Source organism: Eleutherodactylus coqui, chromosome 6, assembly GCF_035609145.1.
Source record: "Eleutherodactylus coqui strain aEleCoq1 chromosome 6, aEleCoq1.hap1, whole genome shotgun sequence".
Taxonomy (NCBI): domain Eukaryota; kingdom Metazoa; phylum Chordata; class Amphibia; order Anura; family Eleutherodactylidae; genus Eleutherodactylus; species Eleutherodactylus coqui.
Window position 1 is genome coordinate 176041151 of NC_089842.1, and position 20951 is coordinate 176062101.

Sequence of the window (20951 nt, forward strand, 5' to 3'; positions counted from 1 at the left end):
GTAATATGCAAATAAGGGAGATGGAATAAAACCTACACAGTGCGACCTATTGGAAGGCAACATTACTTCAAGCCAAAGTTAGACTCCTGTAACTATGACTGGGAATTAGGTGCTCTCCCTTAGGAGAAAAGATAGCGCTTCTGAAGCAACAGCTAACAGAAATCAGAGTGTTTTCTTAGGTCATAAGTGAGGGCATATCAGATGGGTGAGGGTCGAACTTACGGGATACCCAACACCACTAAGAATGTGCAGGGAAAGACGACCCTGCCGTTCATTCATTCTCAGCATTGGTGTGGTTCCTAGAGGTCTGACCCCCAACGAGTAGAAAGTGATGCCACATCCAGCCATAATATAAGATATGAACCACTTTTAAAAGGGGTTTTCCCAAGCAGGAACATTTAGGCTGGGTTCACATGGGGTGGAATTGACGCAGAATTTCCATGCGGACCTTCCGTACAAAAATTTCGTTGGCAATATTTAACCCAAGCCTAGTGGCAAAGTGGACGAAAGTTGCAAAAATCTCGTCCACACACTGCGGACAAGCCTTTGCAACAAAGCCACGCTGAAACTGACATGCCGTGCGGAATTTAAAGTCAATTTTATCACCGTTTCCGCTGCGGGCTCAGTGGGTAGAGTTGGCCACAGTGGATTACAGGCGGCAAAGCCGCTTCAAGACCCGCACTGGATGGTGTGGGTTCTGAAGCTGCCTCTCTGCCGCAGAAATCTTGCTGAATTTCCGTGCGGTCATTCTGCGAGATTTACGCAAAATTTATGCCCCATGGGACTCACGCCTTAGGGTATATCCATAACAAAGAGTAACATGCTTCTGATCATTAAGTTCCAGCCACTTGGACCCGCCATGATTTCTGAAACACACAAAGGCTGAGGCTGTCATGAGTTGCATTAGGAGTCCCAAAAATCAACTTATTGCCGCATCTGCTTCATTTGGAATATAGTCCTGACCCCACCAATCCAATAGCGATTAAATTCCATACATTTAAAGGAGATGTCTCATGAAAGCAAGTGGGGTTATACACTTCTGTATGGCCATATTAATGCACTTTGTAATATACATCGTGCATTAATTATGAGCCATACAGAAGTTATTTCACTTACCTGCTCCGTTGCTGGCGTCCCCATCTCCATGGATCCGTCTAAAAACGCCTTGCGCAGTCCGGGTCTTCTTCTTTTCTCAATGGGGCCGCTCGTGCAGGAGAGCGCTTCCGTGTAGCTCCGCCCCGTCACGTGCCGATTCCAGCCAATCAGGAGGCTGGAATCGGCAATGGACCGCACAGAAGCCCTGCGGTCCACCGAGGGTGAAGATCCCGGCGGCCATCTTCACAAGGTAAGTATGAAGACGCCGGACCGCGGGGATTCGGGTAAGTACTATCTGTTTGTTTTTTTTTTTTTTAAACGTCTGCATCGGGTTTGTCTCGCGCCGAACGGGGGGGCTATTAAAAAAAAAAAAAAACCCGTTTCGGCGTGAGACATCTCCTTTAATTGTTGAAGAATCCCTAAAAAGTGACAATTTACAGTATCAGACTCTGGAGCTGCAGAGGCATTATATAAACCGCAATTTCACATATGTAAACGCATACAGTCCTCCTTCGCACAACTTTTAACCTGTTTGTCCTCTGCAATATAAACGTCAGATGGGACCACCCCTGTGATGGGGCTCTAAATAAAACGTTTAATTTTTAAAGAGTAGTAAAATTAATAAAATCTATAAACATTAGTATCAACATAATCATACATACTGACCTGCAAAATAGGTTTAAAGCTTCAATTTTACCATAACTCGATCGTAAACGCAAGTGCCCCCTCCCCAAAAATAGAATAAAAACCCACATTTGCATCAATTTCATCCAACTTTGTTTTTTAAAGTATTTTATTACATTATATCTTAAATTAAAAATACAACTTAACCAGATTACAACCAGATAACCAAAAATACAAAAAAAAAACAAAAAACAGACCCTACATTGATGGAAATTAAGGTTACAACTCCTGAAAAGGTGAGCAAACCTAAGACCAAAGTTTAACATTGAGGGTTGTATGTTTATCCATTTACATTATCCCTTTAGTGAGATATATCAAGTAGTTATCAGTATGCATATTATTACCTTGTTGACCATCGCCAGCACAGAACTGGACTTATTCTTCAGCATCTCCACCACAGACATTGCCTCATCATCTGAGAACATCAGATTCTTCATGGAGGACAGGAAGTCTTTGAATTTCAACTCTGCATTTTCTTAAAAAAATATATTTTTGAATGTACGTTTTTATATATCTTTTCAGAAAACATTTATCGAATAATTGCTTTCATCTACTGATAACCTAAGGATAAGCCTTCAACAGTAGATTGGCAGGAGTCTGCCATCTCGGATGCCTACTTATCAGCTCTTCACTAGCCTGTGCGCATCTATTGAGCTGATCTCAGCAGAAACTAGACACAACCTGGCCACTGGAGTGGGAACGAACTATTAGACCCCATTTACACTGATAGATGATCGCTCGCTCCCCCTACCTGACATTTATATGACTGCCTTTCACTGGCAGCAGCCAATGCATAAAAACTGACTGGCCAGACAACTTCACATGGCCACAACAGCTGATCAGAGGGGGTAAAAAAAAAAATAAAAAAAAAGGCAAGTTGATTTCTCTGCCATTTTCTTGCTTTACAATTGGATTGTCCCTGTTTGTAACAGAGCCCCTCACCAAACAGCAATGGCATCACCCATCATCATCACTAGTGTTATACAAGGGCAGTAAAACATGGCTGCTTTGTTGGAAGACCATCGCCACTCTGGTCACTGATTGTGTATAGTGCTATAGCTCAGCTCCATTCAAAAAAGGAAAACTTAACAGTTCCACAATCCAGAAGACATATGACACTTAATAGTTAAGATAAAAACCATATAGTTACCTTTGCGCTCACCTTTGTCTGTAACATTCTTCCCTTTCTTGCCCCCACTCTTCTGAACTACCTCAGTTATTGCCGCCTTCTCCAAGCCAGCCGTTTCCTTCTTCACCACCACAGTTGGGTCCGAGTTATCCATCAAGGGGATGTATACGGTTGGGTGAATCAGTGGCTCATCTACTAAAGCTAGAACTACAAGACAGATTTTTTTGCTGTAACATGCTACTAGAGAATTAATCTCTACCTAACCAGCTTTGCAATAATTTATGGGCCCCCGGATATGGTGTCCTGGAGTTAAAACGACCTACACAGCTTAAACAATGTCGTCATGGGCATTTACCATGTTGGAAAAGCATTGCAAGTCTACCTGTAAAACACAGGGTTTTATTTTCCCAGTGCCACGTGCAAATTAAAGTGACCCTCTCTGGCCTTGGACAAACCAAGATGGCCGCACCAGCTTCCCTGACTACCTGATGCATGCTGCGTATTAGTATGCATCATTAGTCCAAGACGCTACAATTGCTTTTATTAATCAGTGCTGCCCACATGAGCAGTGCTGGCCAAATCAGAGCAGCCTGTAGTGTCTTAGGCTAATGATACATACTGTGCACAGTGTGCATCAAGCAGTCAAGTGAAGTGGTTTGGCCATCTTTGTTTGTCCAGGACCAGATCGCTTTAAAGGTGATTGGTCCAGTGGCAATCCAGATCGACTGATGCCTTGAGTACCTCCCCAAACAATGCTCCTCTCTGTGCCACAGTTTTAATCTCACTAAACGCCATACCCTTCAAGACCGGCACATACGTAGATTGATGTGTTGAATCTGCCCACAACAGGTACAGATTAACTGTGCATGCACCGTCTCGGAGATCATGGCACATGCACCAGATTAAGACCGTGGCAGCGATGACATGGAGAACATCACTATGTCACCGGCAAAGAGGGGCGTGTTTGGGAAGGTATGCAAACTATCGGTCAGTCCCGGCATGGATGGTCTGACTCACCAACAAAACTAGTCGCACTTAATTTGCATGCAGCAAACTATACACTTTAAATAAATAAATAAATAAATAAATGGTATGCTTGCAAAACTATTTCCAACAAAGTAACTTTGTGAAAGCGCATGGCATCATTGCGTAAGCGGTGTATGTAGTTTACTATGGGGAAAAAATAAAAATAATTTGTTGACAGGCGCTCTTTAAATTGAAGTCTGCTCAGTGCTGTATAAAAGCCCCCCCCCCCCCCCCCCAAAAAAAAAAACAACTTCCCTCATCCAATCCCTCTCCGCTCCCATTACAATGGTGCCTAATACTGGGACAGTCATGATGTCTTGTCACAGAGGCATGTGACCATTGCAACCAATTACAAACTGCATGCAACTCAGGATCAGTCAGTAATTGGCTGCAGCGGCCTCATATGACAGAAGATCATTGCTGGAGCCAGAAGGAGTGCAGTGGGGGACAGGGCTCAGGTGGAATGGAAGCTGCAGGGGATCAGGTAAGGAAAGTAGGACTATTTTTTTTTTTTACAGCACTGATCAGATATTAATTCGTTCTCCCTAGACTACCCCCTTAAACCCAAATGCTACATACCACTTTCTACTTTCTGTTTCTTCTTTGGCACGGTCTTCTTTCCAGATCCAGATTCCTGTGGCTTCACTTCAGCCAGCGGAATGACAGATTCTTGCTTTTTAGAAGGGATCACGTGTTCAGTTTTTGGCTCTGGTTTGATAGGGGAGTCATCTGAGTAAGACATAAGTGAGAAAATCTTACTATGCTCTTTGCAAATTTTGCATGTTCTACAAGGAATTACAAGAAAATATTTTTAGAAATGAACAATTTCCAAAATCAACCTACATTTTGGAAGTCACTCATTTCTATTTTTTTTCAACAGACTCAACAAGCAATTTAAAAAAAAAAAAGACAACTTTTTTTTTCTGAATGAAACTTTTTATTGCTGCCCCCTGGGTGACAAAAGAAAAAAAAAATAAATTTGCCGCCGAGGAACACCGACAGTGCAACATTCCAATGGGAACTGTGTCTGCAACACCATTCCAAGCTGCTGCATATGTCCTGAGCTATGAGCTTCCGGCACGCATCAGCTTCATGCACAAGTGCACAGCCCTGGCACACAGCTGAACTATAGGGGTGCTCAAGTAGTGGATACCAGCTAATCAGCTACTGATCACGTATGCCGATGATAGGTAATCAATTATTTGGAGCTGGACAACTGCTGTAAGGTGGCCATATTTACTAGACAGATGGGAGCCAAACTGTACACATCAGTAGGCTGGACTCGTCGAAAAAGGATAGTGCTCTCGTCTTCGAACAAAAAAAAAAAAAAGAAAAATCCAAGTTTCCGGATTTCAACATACCAAATAGTTTGTTCTCACATAAGAGAACCTTCTGCCAAAGGGTTGGACAACAGCTCGTCTATTTTTCAGCTCTCCCCACTGAAAAATACATGCATGATCCGTATAATTGAATGGACAGCTTTAAACCAATAGGGCTTAAATGTGGCTGCATTTTAAATGGAGAAGAAAAAATAAATAAAACTACTTGCATTCTTATATAAGAAAATAAAATTATAAGTTATGGATGAAATCCATATAAAGGGGTTGTCCCGCGCCGAAACGGGTTTTTGTTTTTTTTTCAATAGCCCCCCCGTTCGGCGCGAGACAAACCCGATGCAGGGGTTAAAAAAAAACAAAAACGGATAGTACTTACCCGAATCCCCGCACTCCGGTGACTTCTTACTTACCTTGCGAAGATGGCCGCCGGGATCTTCACCCACGGTGGACCGCAGGTCTTCTCCCATGGTGCACCGTGGGCTCTGTGCGTTCCATTGCTGATTCCAGCCTCCTGATTGGCTGGAATCGGCACACGTGACGGGGCGGAGCTACGAGGAGCAGCTCTCCGGCACGAGCGGCCCCATTCAGAAGGGAGAAGACCGGACTGCGCAAGCGCGTCTAATCGGGAGATTAGACACTGAAATTAGACGGCACCATGGAGACGAGGACACTAGCAACGGAGCAGGTAAGTGAATAACTTCTGTATGGCTCATAATTAATGCACAATGTACATTACAAAGTGCATTAATATGGCCATACAGAAGTGTATACCCCCAACTTGCTTTCGCGGGACAACCCCTTTAAAAATGGTTGCAGGTATTAAAAAACAAATGAATAAATAACTGCACTTATTAATTTCTAATGAAATTTTACCCTTAAATAACTGTAAAATGTATCCCACGACCCTCTTTCATTGACGTTTCATGGGCTGAATCCAAGATGGGTGCCACGAAGATGGCCAACAAGCACCACCACAGGGCCAAGTTTTCCCCACCCAATGAAAGCCCCACTAACACGCAAGAATTATCGCTCAAAATTTGTCCAAGCGATGTCTTTTGAACGTAAATGCTACCATCGTTTGCTTTGCTTCTGAATTATGATTTTTAGTTGAGTTTGAAATCCATTGCTTGGATGGAGAGCTGGGGACTACACTCTGCGATTGTCCATGGGACCGCTGATAACATTGTATTCAGCTGCAGAACTGGGGCAGAACAAAAAAGCGGAATGCAAATAACAGACCACCTGCTGGTCTCTGCATACAGCTCAAGGAGGCTCACTTACATGCAATTGAAGTTAAAAAGCTGCTAATGGGCATTAGTTAGATAAAGCAACAAGTTACCTTGTCCATTCTTCTGCTTTTTCTGTCCCTGCTTTTTCTTGGATCCAGTAGTATCAGGCGGGGGTGTTGGCTGCTTTGTTACAGGAACCGGTTCTGGTTTCTTCGCAGGGACCTTAGTCCCATTGACTTCCTTGTTCACATGCTCCTCAGTCACTGGCTTTGGCTGCTTCTTGTCCCTTTTCTTCCGCTCTCTTACACTGGTCGTGTTCTCTGCAGGAGTGACAAGAGTTGGGGTGACAGGTTCCTCTTCACTGGACAGAGCATCTCCCAGATCAAAGTCACGTATGGCCGTTTCAGAATCAGACTCGTGAAGGTTCCCGTTTTGAGTTTCTTTTTTCTTGTTCTTTTTTTTGTCTATTTTCTTTTTGTCTATCTTCGTGGAAGGGAGTTTCAGGTCCTTCTTCTGTTTTGCAAGAACCTCATCATAAGAAGTCTCTTTCATGAAGAGGCAGAAGAAGAGGACGCTGACCAAAATGACTACCAGTGGAACCAGGATTAGAAAATGCTCGTAAAACTCCATTGTGCTTTCTTAAAATTGTGCAGGTCTTCTTTCTACAATGAATCAGAGAAATTAAAGAACATTTAACAGCAGTGCTCTGCAGGACAAATACAGAAACAGACAATTTAAAATTTGATAAATCAAGACCTTTTTATAACGGTTTGCAATGAGAGTGGGCAGGATGGGTCGGAGCCAAGCTCCTGCCCCTTGTCCATAGTCAGCCATGAGTGAGTGGAACAGAGCAGAGCTTAGCTCCACCCCTGTCCCACCCCCTCCCATTGTAAACACCAGAATGGAAGAGAGGCAGAGAACCGATGACGGGGAGGGACTGCTCCGATGGAATCGTTTATCGTCTGGCAGGGAAAACACCGGCTGATTTACGCTCATGTAAATAAGCTCTTAGTGTAACACTCCTCAAGGGATCATTCTGCTGGCTATCTTGGAGCTCAGATCTCACCAATGTCATAAATAAGGTGCTTCTCATGGTGGTCTCAAACTAATTTTTTGGGGAAGATTTTTGAGCCAAAGCCAGAAGTGAACATACAAGGCCATCTTTGACTTTGGATCAGAAAACTGCATTAAAAAGTTTTCACCAAAAAAGTTGTGAAAAAACCATTAAACTCCTTCACAAAGTAGGGACTCTAATTCCAAACACCTTTTACTAAAATATAAGGCAAGTAGAGAAATCCACAAATGTATGCAATGCAGTTTTAAGTATGGCACCTAGTCCCCTGGTGCAAGCACCAAGTCATGACGAACTCCTACGGTGACATCCCATCATGACATTTTCTTGGGAGACATTCTGGGGGTGGTTTGCCATTGCCTACCCTTGTATTACGCAGGTCCTTGTTTGCACTTATACAAGTTTTTTTTATTGGTATTACCATCAAGTGCAAACAGGAATATTCTTGCCTCAAAATTATAGAAACCTTGCCAGAACCCCAAGGGAGCCCATTATTAATCAGTGAGGTCCATCTGTTGCCCTTCAGAACCACCATCAAGTCAAGGCTTCAATACTAAACAGAAGCAGGGCTTCAGATGATGACCAAAATAGTTGCCGATATACCTAGGAGTTTGCAAGTTGCGACAAGATTTTTCAGTCTTGTTGCCATTTGGGACTAGCACTGCCGACACGCTTTGCTGAACACGAGAAATGTTTCTTCTACATCAAGCAGACACATCTGCAGCTGGGCCTTTCCCCTGACACTGCCCACCAAGAACCGAAGGAGCAACATCTACACTGCTTCCAGCTTCGGGGGTCTTCTCAGCTAACTGCCCGCCTACTGAAGCAACTGATCTGAGCGACAGCATCTTTCAAGAAAACATAAGTGGCATGCCTATGGACTCGGACATGGGTAGAGACAGATGTGTGGTTTGTCTAAGCATTGGAGAGAAGACAAGCAAGTTAACTCTAGGCGGGTTTATCTTTATTATGGAGCTTTTGAATGTAACTATACTGCATGAGGGAAAAGTCAGAACCAGGAAGAACTATACTGCAGTAGGGGTAGGGAGACCATAACTATACTGCACGGGTGGTGGAGACCAAGTACAACTTCTAACATAACTATACTAATAAGATTAGAACTATACTGCATAGCACATGGGGCACTTCACACAGTAGGTCTGAACATTACATTTGATTTAAAAAAAAAAAAAAAAAAAAACTTAGCACCTAAATTTCTCAGCTTAGGAGCCAGTGGCAACTCAATTTTAAAATTTTTTAAAATTTTTTTAAAGCCTCGGACCCCAAGAAGCTATACCGCCAACATAAAGACGTGCTTCTCATCTAAAAACTTAGTTTGGATACAGTTGCCTACATCTTGCATAGGCTCCAAAGAAAAACTATACCGCGTAGTAGGTTTCTTTATATGGTGAAGTGTGCTTGATTAAATTTTTTCAGTACTTTATAGAAAACACAAAAAATGTGGTCAGTTACCACCTGAAAGTATGCAAAGAGATACTCTGTTGATATGTATTAAAATGTGCACCCGTGGTTAAGTTTGGTTTTAAAAGGGGGTATGTCCGAATCATTTGGCACCTATGCACACTAGAATACATTTCTTGCCCATTAATGTCTGTCCAAGCAGCGAGATCACAACGAAATCACAACCTATCGGGCATTTCTAACCTATTCTGTGGATAGGTGATAAATGATGCATCATGTAATACCCCTTAGGCCCCTCTCTCACATTCACTTTTTACTTCGGTGCTTTGAACACCGTGGTAATTCCGATAGAACGCTCCCATTGATTTCGTTGGGGCCTTGCAGACATGTGCTCGAAGGCAGCGTTTTCGAGCGCCATGTCGACTCTATCTTGCCACGTTTTTTGCGCTTTTTAACACCCCTCATCATCCATCACAATTAAAAAAAACGCTATCAGACGCAGTAACCTATGGTAAAATTGCAGCGTTTTGCCAACGCCATGTGAGAGGGGCCTTCGGCTGCCCAGTCACATCACAAAGCTTTCTGCCAAATAGCCGACATATATACACATGCCCAGTCGAGTGCGTCTGGTAGAGAGGTGAAAAGGCCGATGCCCCACTTCTCCGGCAGTGGCTTATCTCCCAAGAACAAAAGGATCAGCAAACGATCCTCATCAGCTTCAGAGCTGTGAAGCCCCTCTACACAACTGATTGGCCAGTTTGACTGACAAAAATATATCTAATGTGTGTGGCTACTGTTAGTTGTGCTCTAACTAGTCTCCAACCAGTGGTCGTAAAAGGGGCACACAATGCAACACTGCTAGTCCTATATAACACTCTACGGTTTTCAATTCCCATCTTCATTGGCCGACTACGTAACGTGTGATAGATGCAGTATTACACGGCGGTACGTAGACTGACTGAATGAGAAGGTGGTGGCTACACGTGGACGCCAAAATTCTGTTCATTCTTAGCCAAAAGGAAAAAAAAGAACCTACTTTATTTAGCAGATGAAGACCGGTAAATGAATATATATTTGTATCCACAGACTTGGCGAATTACAGTCAACAGCGGAAGAAAAAGAATTGGTAAGGCATGACATTGAAGGACAAAACAAAGTGCTTTTCACTTTTACATCCGAGTAACGGAATAAGCAGAGCTGTGAAAACACACGGGCTGATTTAGCTAAGCCTACTTATAAAGGATAACAAGTTTATGCTGCTCTGCACTCCGTGAACCCGACAGCTCAGCCGAGGCTTCATACAAAACACGCCAGCGCCCGGGAGACATGTTTTCTTGGGGAGATCATCGCCACTCAACAATAGAGCTGCAATGTTTCCTCATCATCGTGTCACGTTGGAAGAAAAGCCAAAACTGGCAATACAAACAGGGTGACATAATACAGTTAACGAACTCAATGCAGCCCTGCGCTGAGCGCAAATCTAATGACAGTCTTTACATCCAGTCCGTAAAGAACGCAGAGAAAAACTTATAATTACACTTAACTCTTAGTCAAATAGCCATATGCCTGCGGCACATGAGAAACTCAGGCGCAGCTCACATTGGAAAGCACACGGGCACCCATCAGTCCTCCACCGACACTGCATGTCCTATTTTAGTCCATGAAAATGGGAAATAACAGGACACGCAGTGATTTTTTTCCCACCATGGTGCAAAAATATGGCTGTGTGAGTTGACCCTTAATCTTCAGGAACAGTCCAAGAATGTATTGTCAATTGTAACATCTTTTGAATGGGATTTTTTCTCTTTAAAAAAAAAACAAAAAAAAAAAAAACAGACAACAATATATACGTTTCCTCCAGAAACCTGCTTGACGTATAAGCCCTACCCCAAATATAAGTCGTAGCTGAAGAAAAACATTTTTTAAAAAGTATACATCACCTAGAAGCGCTGTCTGTGGCTCTGCTGCAGCTCCTCCCTAAGTCCCCAACACTGGTCTTCACTTCTGGCTGGGGATTGAAAAATCCCCGCCTCCTTGAAGCACTGGCTGTGATTGGCTAAACGTCAGCCAATCAGAGCCAACGCTTGATGAATGGCTGTAATTGGCTGAGTGTCAGCCAATCAGAGGCAGCACTTCCAGGAAGCTACTGTTTTTAATCCCCGGCAAGAAGAGAAAACGACGACCAGTGTCGGGGATCGGGAAGAAGACTAGGCTGGATTGACAGTGTTTCTTAGGTGATGTATGTGTATTTTTTTTTTTTTCCCTGCAACTAGGGCTTAGGTTATGGCTTTGACAGTAGGATTTCCTACTGTCCAGGTTGCATTGCACCGTACGAAAACCGTGTTTTCATGCAATGCAACAGCGAGGAAGGCTCCATAGGGAAACATGGGCTACAAAACCTCATGAGTCGCGGGCATATTGCAGGACCTGAGAGGTTTTTGTGTCAGGTTGTCGCATGCTACAAAATATCGCATGTGTGAATTAACCCATAGGAAAACATGGACTTCACATACATGTGATTTGTAGCATTATAGCAATGCGTCTTTGTCGCTCGTGTGAATGAGGCCTTAAATCCATAAGGTGAGTAGCAAACAAATTAATTACAAGTTTGGTCCTCTGTCACTGATTTCATAACTTGCAATAGTGTATAACAGAAAGCTAAAGAACTGCTTATAATGTTGAAGTCCATTCGTCCTTCTCCCAAAAGTATGGCATGCCCCATAACACCGCTAACAGTGCCAGTGGGACTGGACCAACCTAGCAGTACCCAACAGATGCCAGGGCTGTTCACACTTGAATTTAAGCTTCCGTAAATTGCATTTTTTTTTAATTAAATACATGCAAAGCAGAAAAACCCATATACCCATAGGCCCGAATAAGTCAAACATAGTTCAAAAATTCATACCTTTGACAACATTTGACCTCCCATACAGTTGTGAACTTTTTTTATGGGATGAAAGTCTACTAGTTTTCCATCTCCAAAAAAAAAAGGAAGGAAATGTATACTTTTTAACACTATAGTCAATGGAAAACATATGGAGATAAAAAGGCCTTAAAGGGGGTTAGTTGGCAAAAAGTGTACAATTATAAAACTTTATTAATAAAGAAATTTACAGGAAAAAAAAACAAAAAACCACTTTATTGCAAAAACCGTCTCAATAGAAAAGCATAGCTATCCGTTTAATGGGTCTCCCCTCTGTCGTCACGTTTACAAGCTGCAGCATCCTGTTTGAGACGTCACAAGTGCTGCAGCCAATAACAGAGCAGCGGAGCACCGGCATTGGACACAGCGGGGAGAGGAGTATACGACTATTTTACTCCATGGGGAACATATATTTTTCACTAAAAGTAACTCAGACCACCACTTTAAAAAAATACAAAAAACAAGATTCGTATTATGAACAGCCCCTTACACACAAGACGCCTCAAGGATCTCCCCCACCATCTCAGTGTCTATATGCTATTGCCCACTTGTCTGTCTATCTAAAGCTACTACATAGGATGTGCAGACATCACAGCTTCCCTTCCTTGCAAGCACTGTTGACTATGTGCTAGGAAGATCCATCCCTGTGCCTCGTCTGCAGTCAGTGTGCCCTCACCCCTTGTGCCCGCGCTCTGCCAGCCTCTCGCTGCCTTTTTCCAGCGAACAAGAGCTAAATAAAGCAAGCCCTTGTTGAGCACAATGAGTGACAACTCAGCCATCATGAAATCCTTTTGCTCTTCACTTGATTAACCTGATCCAATCAGACTATTTGCTGAACACCATAATCTCAGCGCTTCAAATGCCCTCTAGGTAAATACTTTTCATTCTTCCTCTGCTGATGTTCTAGTTGGCATATGTTCCTGCAGTTTTAGGGGATCATTCTACTAGCCTTATAAAAGGGACCACGAAGCAACAAAAGCAAAAAAAATGACTCAAGCACGCAGATAAGCCATGTGCAGGCGGTGGCACACAAAGTCCGTAAAGGAGCAGCGTGTTGATTTTCTACTCCAGTAACCAACGTCTAGTGGAGAAAAACTCCAAAATATAGTATACAATGGAGCATGCCAAGTTTATTTTTTCTTGCAATTTTATATGTAACCTAAGAGATGATAAAGTACATTTATATGCCTTCCTATAAAACTGAAGGCACACAGAGCTGCACTAAAGCCCCATGTATCTCCACGGGCGTGTTACGGCGGCTCCCAATGAGAGGGTGTTTCAAAAAGACAGACCCAATTTCAAAACCCTGTATTTCACAATGCCAACGTTACAATTACACAAAAAATTAAACGGTTTAATGAGCGATCAAGTTTTACTAACCAATTAATAAATGCGCTATGTGCCCTCCACCTGCGGTACAGTCAACTGAGACACAGATGAACTCCTTCCAAATGCCTCTCGAATTGTCATCTTCCACTGAGGTCACTGCTGCCACAATTGTGTTCTGAGGTTATCCAGACTAGTCATGAATGGTGGCACAAACACATGGTTTATGACATACACTCCGAGACGTTCGTGTGGGCATATCGTCTGGGGATCTTGGTCGCCAACGAGTGCAGCACCAAGGCTTAGGGGGGGGTCTTGTGCATCCTATCCAATGTTGAGGCAGTGTGTCATTTAAAAAAACCAGCAAGTTACCGCCCCCCTCCCGCCGCCTGCAATGATGTCACAATTAACAGAGCGCTGGCAGAGCAAGCATGGTCAGCATTCTATTCATTTCAACGGGGCTGACATACCCGAGTGCTTGCGTTCAGCCATCTCCAGCAGTCCCAGTTAAAGTGAATGGAGAGTCAGCACGATTATACAAACAGTACTCCATTCAGTCACCTGCACACTGCAGGGGGTTCACCAAGCCCACAGCGAGGACACCGGGGAACATTGGATCACCATTCTCGGGAAGTGACCCCACCCCTCCCAATTAGTAAGTTATCCCCTTATCCTGTGAATAGGGGATAACTTGTGATCTTAGAGGAAGGGGTCACTGCATAGGACAGCTGGTCACCCCTAGTAGTGGCACGAGGGACAATGACAGCTCAGCGATATGTTCAGGACATCCTGCAGCCACAGGTGTTCCTCTCATGGCGGCTTGCAAGAAGTATTTTTCAGCAGGATGTCACATGAATGGCTCTACAATATTACTACTCTGCTGTGGCCTGCTCAGTCACCAACAGAACATGTTATAAGACCATATGTGACGACCAACTTTGACAGCCTATGACTTTGCATGATCTAGAGTTCAGCAAATGTTACAGTTACGGCAAATGTAGACCAATATGCCGCAGGATACCATACAGAACCTGTACGCCTCCATATCCGCTCGTATCACATCTTGTATCCAAGCTATAGGTGGTCCAACAGGATACTAGAGCCTCCATGCCAACCCGTATCACATCTTGTATCCAAGCTAGAGGCGGTACAACAGGGTACTAGAGCCTCCATGCCCCCCCCATATGACATCTTGTACCCAAGCTAGAGGTGGTACAACAGGGTACTAGAGCCTCCATGCCCCCCTGTATCCCACCTTGTATCCAAGATAGAGGCGGTACAACAGGGTACTAAAGCCTCCATGCTCCCCCATATCCCATCTTGTATACAAGCTAGAGGTGGTACAACAGGGTACTAGAGACTCCCTTCAAGTGTTCAGTTTTCTACAATATTTTATCCTTTTGCTCTGATATTGTAATTAGAGATGAGCGAACGTACTCGGATAAGCACTACTCGTCCGAGTAATGTGCCTTATCCGAGTACCGCTGTACTCGTGCTGAAAGATTCGGGACGCGCTGTGGAGCGGGGAGCTGCAGGGGAGAGCGGGGAGGAACGGAGGGGAGATCTTTCTCTCCTTCTCTCCCGCCCGCTCTGCCCCGCTCCCCGCTGCGACTCACCTGTCAGCAGCGGAGCGCCACGAATCTTTCAGCACGAGTACAGCGGTACTCGGATAAGGCACATTACTCGGACGAGTAGTGCTTATCCGAGTACGTTCACTCATCTCTAATTGTAATCACTTAATTATATTGCTACAATCACAAAGTTTCATTCTACTCCGACAACTCCTAGGTGCTGGATTTTTGACAATTAGTATATTTATACAGCTATTAGGTCGCCCCTCAGCCATCTTCTTGTAGTGGGTATTATAGAACGGCCACTCCACTTATTACTTTAGTTGCCAGCCTTTGAGCAAGCTTCTTTTACGCGGCACAGTATCAAACGCTTTGGAAAAAAATCAAGATATAGATCCAGTGAATCTTCCCGGTCCAGTCTACAAGTTATCTCCTTGCAGAAGCTGATCAGATTAGTTTGATAGGAGCGAATCCTCAAACTTATGCCGAGACAGAGTTATACAGCCATTTTCCTTGAGGTACTCCATTATAGCATCTCTTAGAAGCCCTTCAAACATCTTACAATAGAAATTAGACTTGCCGGCCTGTAGTTTCCAGATTTGCTTTTTGACCCCTTTTTGAATATCGGCACACTTGCTATGCTCCAATCCAGCGGAACAGACCTAGTCACTATGGTTTTTAAACAATGGTCTATCACATTATTTAATAAAACCTGGGGGGAGGTATGCCATCAGGACCCAGTGATCTGTCCATTTTAAACTATTTAAGGCAACTCCACACTTGCTCCTGGTTTAGAATTGAAATTTAAAAGGAGAATTTACTTTATCACTCAACATTTCAAGTTTTTTTATGAATGAAGTATAAACCTGGCGGCATTATCACAGGGTGAAGTATTATTGCAGACAGTTGAAGACTCAAACAGTCTTTATGACCAGTAACTTGTCTGGTCCTGTCATATCACTAATTTACAAGATATTATGAGTTACCTGCTGGTACCTCCATTATTATATTAAAGTAGTATTTAACTGGAAAATTCTAACTATATTTCAGAAGCAAGCATGAGCTCCACCCATTAGCAGCTTGCAGAGCACCAAATCCATTCTGCATCCCTCAGGGTTTGGCTCTCTAGTTTGAAAAACCAGCTTATGGAAGGACTCTTAAGAACTCCCATTCTGTGCTGCAGCTCAAGATCAAGAGATTCCCCACCCACCTCCAGATGGCTGAAGAAGTGTGCGTCTGGGATACAGCTGAGCGGTGGGGCTTGACCACGAGGGAAAGTCTTAAGGTGACTTTAGTATATAAACTGCCATGTGTGACATGAGTAATAACACTATATCTCACCATTATATGATTTGCATCCTGCATTTATCACCGGTTATCCCATTTGAAGGCTCCAGAGTGGGTGTTGACTAGCTACCATGTCATGTCTCATATTCTGCACACACAAGAGAAGATTTTGCTCCCCTATGTCTCTGTAGAACAGCCGCAGAAGCAGCAGCAGTATAAAAGGACAACTTAGTAGGATCTGCAGCAGATTATGAGTCCCTTACTCTGCAGATGCTGCTGCTCCTCCTCTCCATAGGATTCCATGAGCAGCAGCTGTAACTTGATCTCTCAGCAAGCTAACAATGCATCTTCATCCCAGCCTCACTGAAAACAAATTTTAGCATAGATTTAAGAGAGATTATTTTTGTCATTATAAAAAAAAATTCTGTACTTATCTATTCCTCCTCCCCGTCAGTCTTCTTACCGCATCTCCTCCTCGCTGATTTTCTCCTGGATCCTCCAGTCCCCCAGGTCACGTCACCTCCAGCCGGCTGGATCCTCTTCTTCCTGTGACGTTACGTACATTCGTGGCTTTCTCCTTCCTGCAGGTCAGTGTACCTGGTCACTAGCCTTGACAAAGGCTTAGAACAAGCTGAAATGTCGCTGCTATTATATTTGTGGATGAATAAAGGAATCCCATCTTTGGAGTTTGAATGCACCATCGAAGCTCTCGGATCTGTAACTTTAAGACCTGCAGGAAGCAGAATTCCTGTGAATGTACGTTATTTCACAGGAAAAAGAGGATCCGGCCGGCTGGAGGTGACGTGACCCAGGAGAAGATCGGTGAGGAGAGGATGTGGTAAGATGACTAACAGGGGAGAAATAGGCAAGTATTGATTTTTTTTTTCCTAATGACAGAACCCCTTTAATGCTGGAGGAGGAGAGTCTGATTAGTGGAGGGGCGTTCTGTATTTTGCTTGGACTATTGATTTCTAAAGAAAAAAAAAAAAAAGACAACTGAAACAGACTCTAAGATGAGGTTCACATCGGTACTAGTGCAATACGTTGACACCGGAAGCTAGAGGTTGGCCGGCCTCAGCTAGAGACAACGCCCCGGTCACGCCCAAGCTGCTGATTGGCCGGACTCAGGTAGCCAACCTCTAGCTTCCGGTGGAGATATATTGCCCTAATACCATTCACATCTCCACTAAACATTTCTGGTTGTCTGCTCTGTCACTGGCACAGAAAACTGAAAACAATGGACTGTCAGGGGAGGCTCCTGATACAGCCAGTTGTACTACAGCAAGACACAGGACAATGAGGAGGGAGTGCAGACATGGCCAATCTTCTGGGACACTATCTTTCATATTTTAATTGGAATAAAAGTAAAAAAAAAAATAATAAGATATTCAAAAGGTGATGAGAAAATTAAGGAAGTACTGGTATGCTGAGTGTTACTTTAATTTACCATTTACAGGTGGAGCAAAGATTTTAAAAAGTGTTACTATACTTTCAAAGACACTTTTGAAATGTTAAAAGGACATGTCAAAAGTTTTGATTGGTGGGGGTTTCAGCAACTGGACCTCCAACAAGAATCAGGTGGCACAGTCTCTACTTACTATCTGAAGATGGGGGCATCTGAAGATGGGGGCAGAAACTTTCTATTGAGCCCATCTTTAGCAATCAGAGACTGTGCTTGGCTGAGCATTTCTGCTGCTTCATTTTAACGATCATGGGGGTCCCAGAACCTAAGCAACGCACCCAAATCAAACCCTGACTTGTCCCTATGACAGGTCAAAAGGATTTTTTTTAAAGTACAGTTACACTTTCACAAACACCCATAGATATAATAAGCAACACAGGAAGAGACGCTCGGCTATAGTAGGAGATTCCCCTCTGTGCTATTTTGCTACAACTTCCCAAAATAAGATGTTGAATGAAATACTGCTGAGTAATGCGGTATAATTATGACCGGAGAGATTTAGGCTTAAGCCTCCTTGCAAGGCAGCTACTGACTTTTGTGGAGAGGTGTCAAGCCATGTCAGTGTTTCACAGGCGGTTCCATCATTCTTCGAAATCATACTTCTATCAAATATAGACTTCCCTTCCCAGGAAAGTGGCCTCAGCATAAAAATAGATGTAAAGGGCCTCTTCACACCAGCAGGGGAGTTCCCATATGGAGCCTTCATCACCGAATTCCCTTAAAACATAGGACGAATTGGCACTGTACCTAACGTACTTCATTATTATTAAAGGGGTCCATTCAGCAACGTTCATAAGACTGAGCCATTCAGTCAGCGCACGCCATTTTCCTAGCATGAACGAGCCCCAACTTATTTCATATGTTCTCAAACTGCAACATAAAAACATAGTACTTGTAACTAACGTTCCCTACACGTATTAAAAGGGGTTGTACCAGAACATACTTTTATCACCTATTCATAGGATAGGTGATAAAGGTCTGATGAGACCTCCACTGATCACTAAAATAGGGGGCCCATGTCCCCTAATACTCATCACAGTGGACTTACTGCACCCATCCCAATTGGCGTTTCGTGCATGCATTAAGGCGCCGCTCCATCCATTGCAATGGAGCTCACAGAAATAGCCAAGTACAAGGACTTGGCCATCTCCAGAAGTCCCATTGAAAATGAATGGAGCGGCGCCTCAATGCATGCATGACCACTGCACCATTCAATCTATGTCCTCCTTTGGGGGACCCCCACTCCTATGATCAGCTCAGATCCCAGCGGCGAGACCCCCACCAATGAGGCTTATCTAGTACAAACCCTTTAAACATCCTACAAGAAGGTATTTTTATGACGGTGGTACATTGTGTTACACCTTGGTTGATTTCTTCTAAAGTAAAATTACCTGTTCTCTCTTGGAGACATCTCCAAGAAGGAAAACTAACCCAAAATATAGAACCCCATTAGGTCAGCCCATCTATTTGCTCAAAAAAGGGTTAATACACTGAAATATGGAATCGGAAATGACCACTTTATTTCCTGTTGCAGCATGAGCCCCATTGGGATATGGCGATGAATTAAAGCCAACTCAGCTGTGATGCACTTATATCTGTTTACAGCTAAACAATAGAGTACGAGTCTTCCTTCAGAAACCCTACAAGCCTTCCCAACATGTTAGCAAGCTGCGAGGGGAAGTATAAGGATGTTTTGGCTACAACGTGAATTTAAAATAAGAATTCCTCTCCAGCTCCCAAGGTCAACGCTCGATGTGCGCGCTTCCCATAATTAGCACTCTATACAAGAGCCACGGACATCAAGGCAATTACACCCGACTAGACAAGAGGATAAACTTAGCAGTCATCTGTTTATTCCCCGACATCCCACACATGGACGGCTATAAAGGGAAACAACCCCACATTTCTATCTTACCATTCTATTAAGATGAGTAAGAAGTCCAAATAAACATACAAGCTCTGCACATCCTATGTATAGAGAATGCCACGGTCATAGTTCTACCTAATCCTACTAATCCAGCACCACGTGTAAAAAAAGTGGACTGGGCTCCAAATCACTAACTTGTTCCGTAAGTTCCAACCACACACCCCGATAATGTACTGGGGGAGAATAATGGCGCATGGCTTGGTTGGTACACTAGGATCCCACAGTCTGCCCCATCCGTTCACTGTACATGTTTTAATATGCCCCATCACCACTTCACCAAGACAAACATTTCGTCAAGGAGATTAAAGTCCCCAAGAATCACGTAAAAATTGGGAAAGCCCTCCTGAAAATGTCACTTGTTTTAATGTACATTTTGAACTTTCAGTCGATAGAGCTGTATCCAGCCTGTTTTTTGGTGTTAGAAGTTTTAGTTTTTATTGGTACAGTTTTAAGGCATATACTATTTTTTTTAATTATTTTTTTTTATTCCTGTTTCAGGTAAGGAAGATGATCAGAAAACTGCTATTTTTGATCTCCGCCACCCCCCATCTTTTTTATTAATGGAATTTTTCGTACTTTATAATATTTTGTAGCATGGCTTGTTATAGATGTAGCAATACCAATTCTATGTAGCAGCTTTTTTTTGTTCCAAATTTTAAGCCTTGTGTAATCGGAAAAAAAGTTTAATATTTTTCTACAAAAACTTTTAGATGTCAAGGTTGGCAGTGACTGCAGCATCTCCGGCATTAAACTGTGTAGAGAAGCAATTAGATGAGCAAGTTCTCATTTCACTCCTTTTCTGGGGAAAAACCCATTGTGTGACAATCAGAGAGCAAATAAGCTTTGATTGATGGGGAGGGTGATAAACAAAAATTCATGTCATCCCTTGTATGGGACAGGGAGATATACAGGAGAATCACAAATATTCTCTGCTGCTGACTAATCTCCCCTCCCTCTCTCCTCTGACCACATGACTAAATAAAAAATAAATAAATAAAAAAACACGACAGCTGTAAACTCAGTATTCCTAACTCTATTCCAAACATGCCAAGAATCTTAGCTTTAAAATTACTCCAAAAGCATGACGGTAGCCCTGATAGAATCGAACTGCAGACCAGAGGACTAAAATCTTAGCAAATTCTGTCAGAGTAAACTGTAAGCTGCTCCCCTTTTGTGAATGTGCATTCACTGCCTTTCCAGTGAGCTATTAAAGAGGACTGTATGATTGTGATGGAGGATTGTGTAGAAGAGGACAACGGAGGGCAGAGAAAACTACTGTTACAGAGGACTGAAATTCAATTCTGGTTAATTTTCTGCTCTTAGTAGTGAGGGGAAATGGACTAGCAAGTACTCAGAGAGGCGATGAGGGATAGCCGTGTCAGTTTCAGCCTACTTAAAAACACTAAACGACTAGTGCACGATTCTCAACAGGCTGCATGAGCGCAGAGGAGCTGGTGATGA

General features: G+C 43.3%; 1 protein-coding gene across 14 annotated transcripts in view; it reads right to left on the reverse strand.

Moving 5' to 3' along the window:
- The window catches only part of KTN1 (kinectin 1), a 144749-nt gene that overhangs the window by 105374 nt on the left and 18424 nt on the right, over positions 1-20951 (reverse strand). For 6 of the 14 annotated variants that reach the window (XM_066608273.1, XM_066608268.1, XM_066608275.1 and 3 more), the window contains exons 2-5: positions 6611-7162; positions 4514-4663; positions 2942-3115; positions 2124-2254 (exon numbers count right to left, since the gene is read on the reverse strand). In XM_066608273.1, coding sequence (XP_066464370.1) covers positions 2124-2254; positions 2942-3115; positions 4514-4663; positions 6611-7130 — 975 coding nt within the window. In that variant the 5' untranslated portion in view covers positions 7131-7162. Of the gene's footprint in view, positions 1-2123; positions 2255-2929; positions 3116-4513; positions 4664-6610; positions 7163-20951 lie in introns of all 14 variants that reach the window. The other 8 variants (XM_066608265.1, XM_066608263.1, XM_066608271.1 and 5 more) reach the window with 3 other exon arrangements.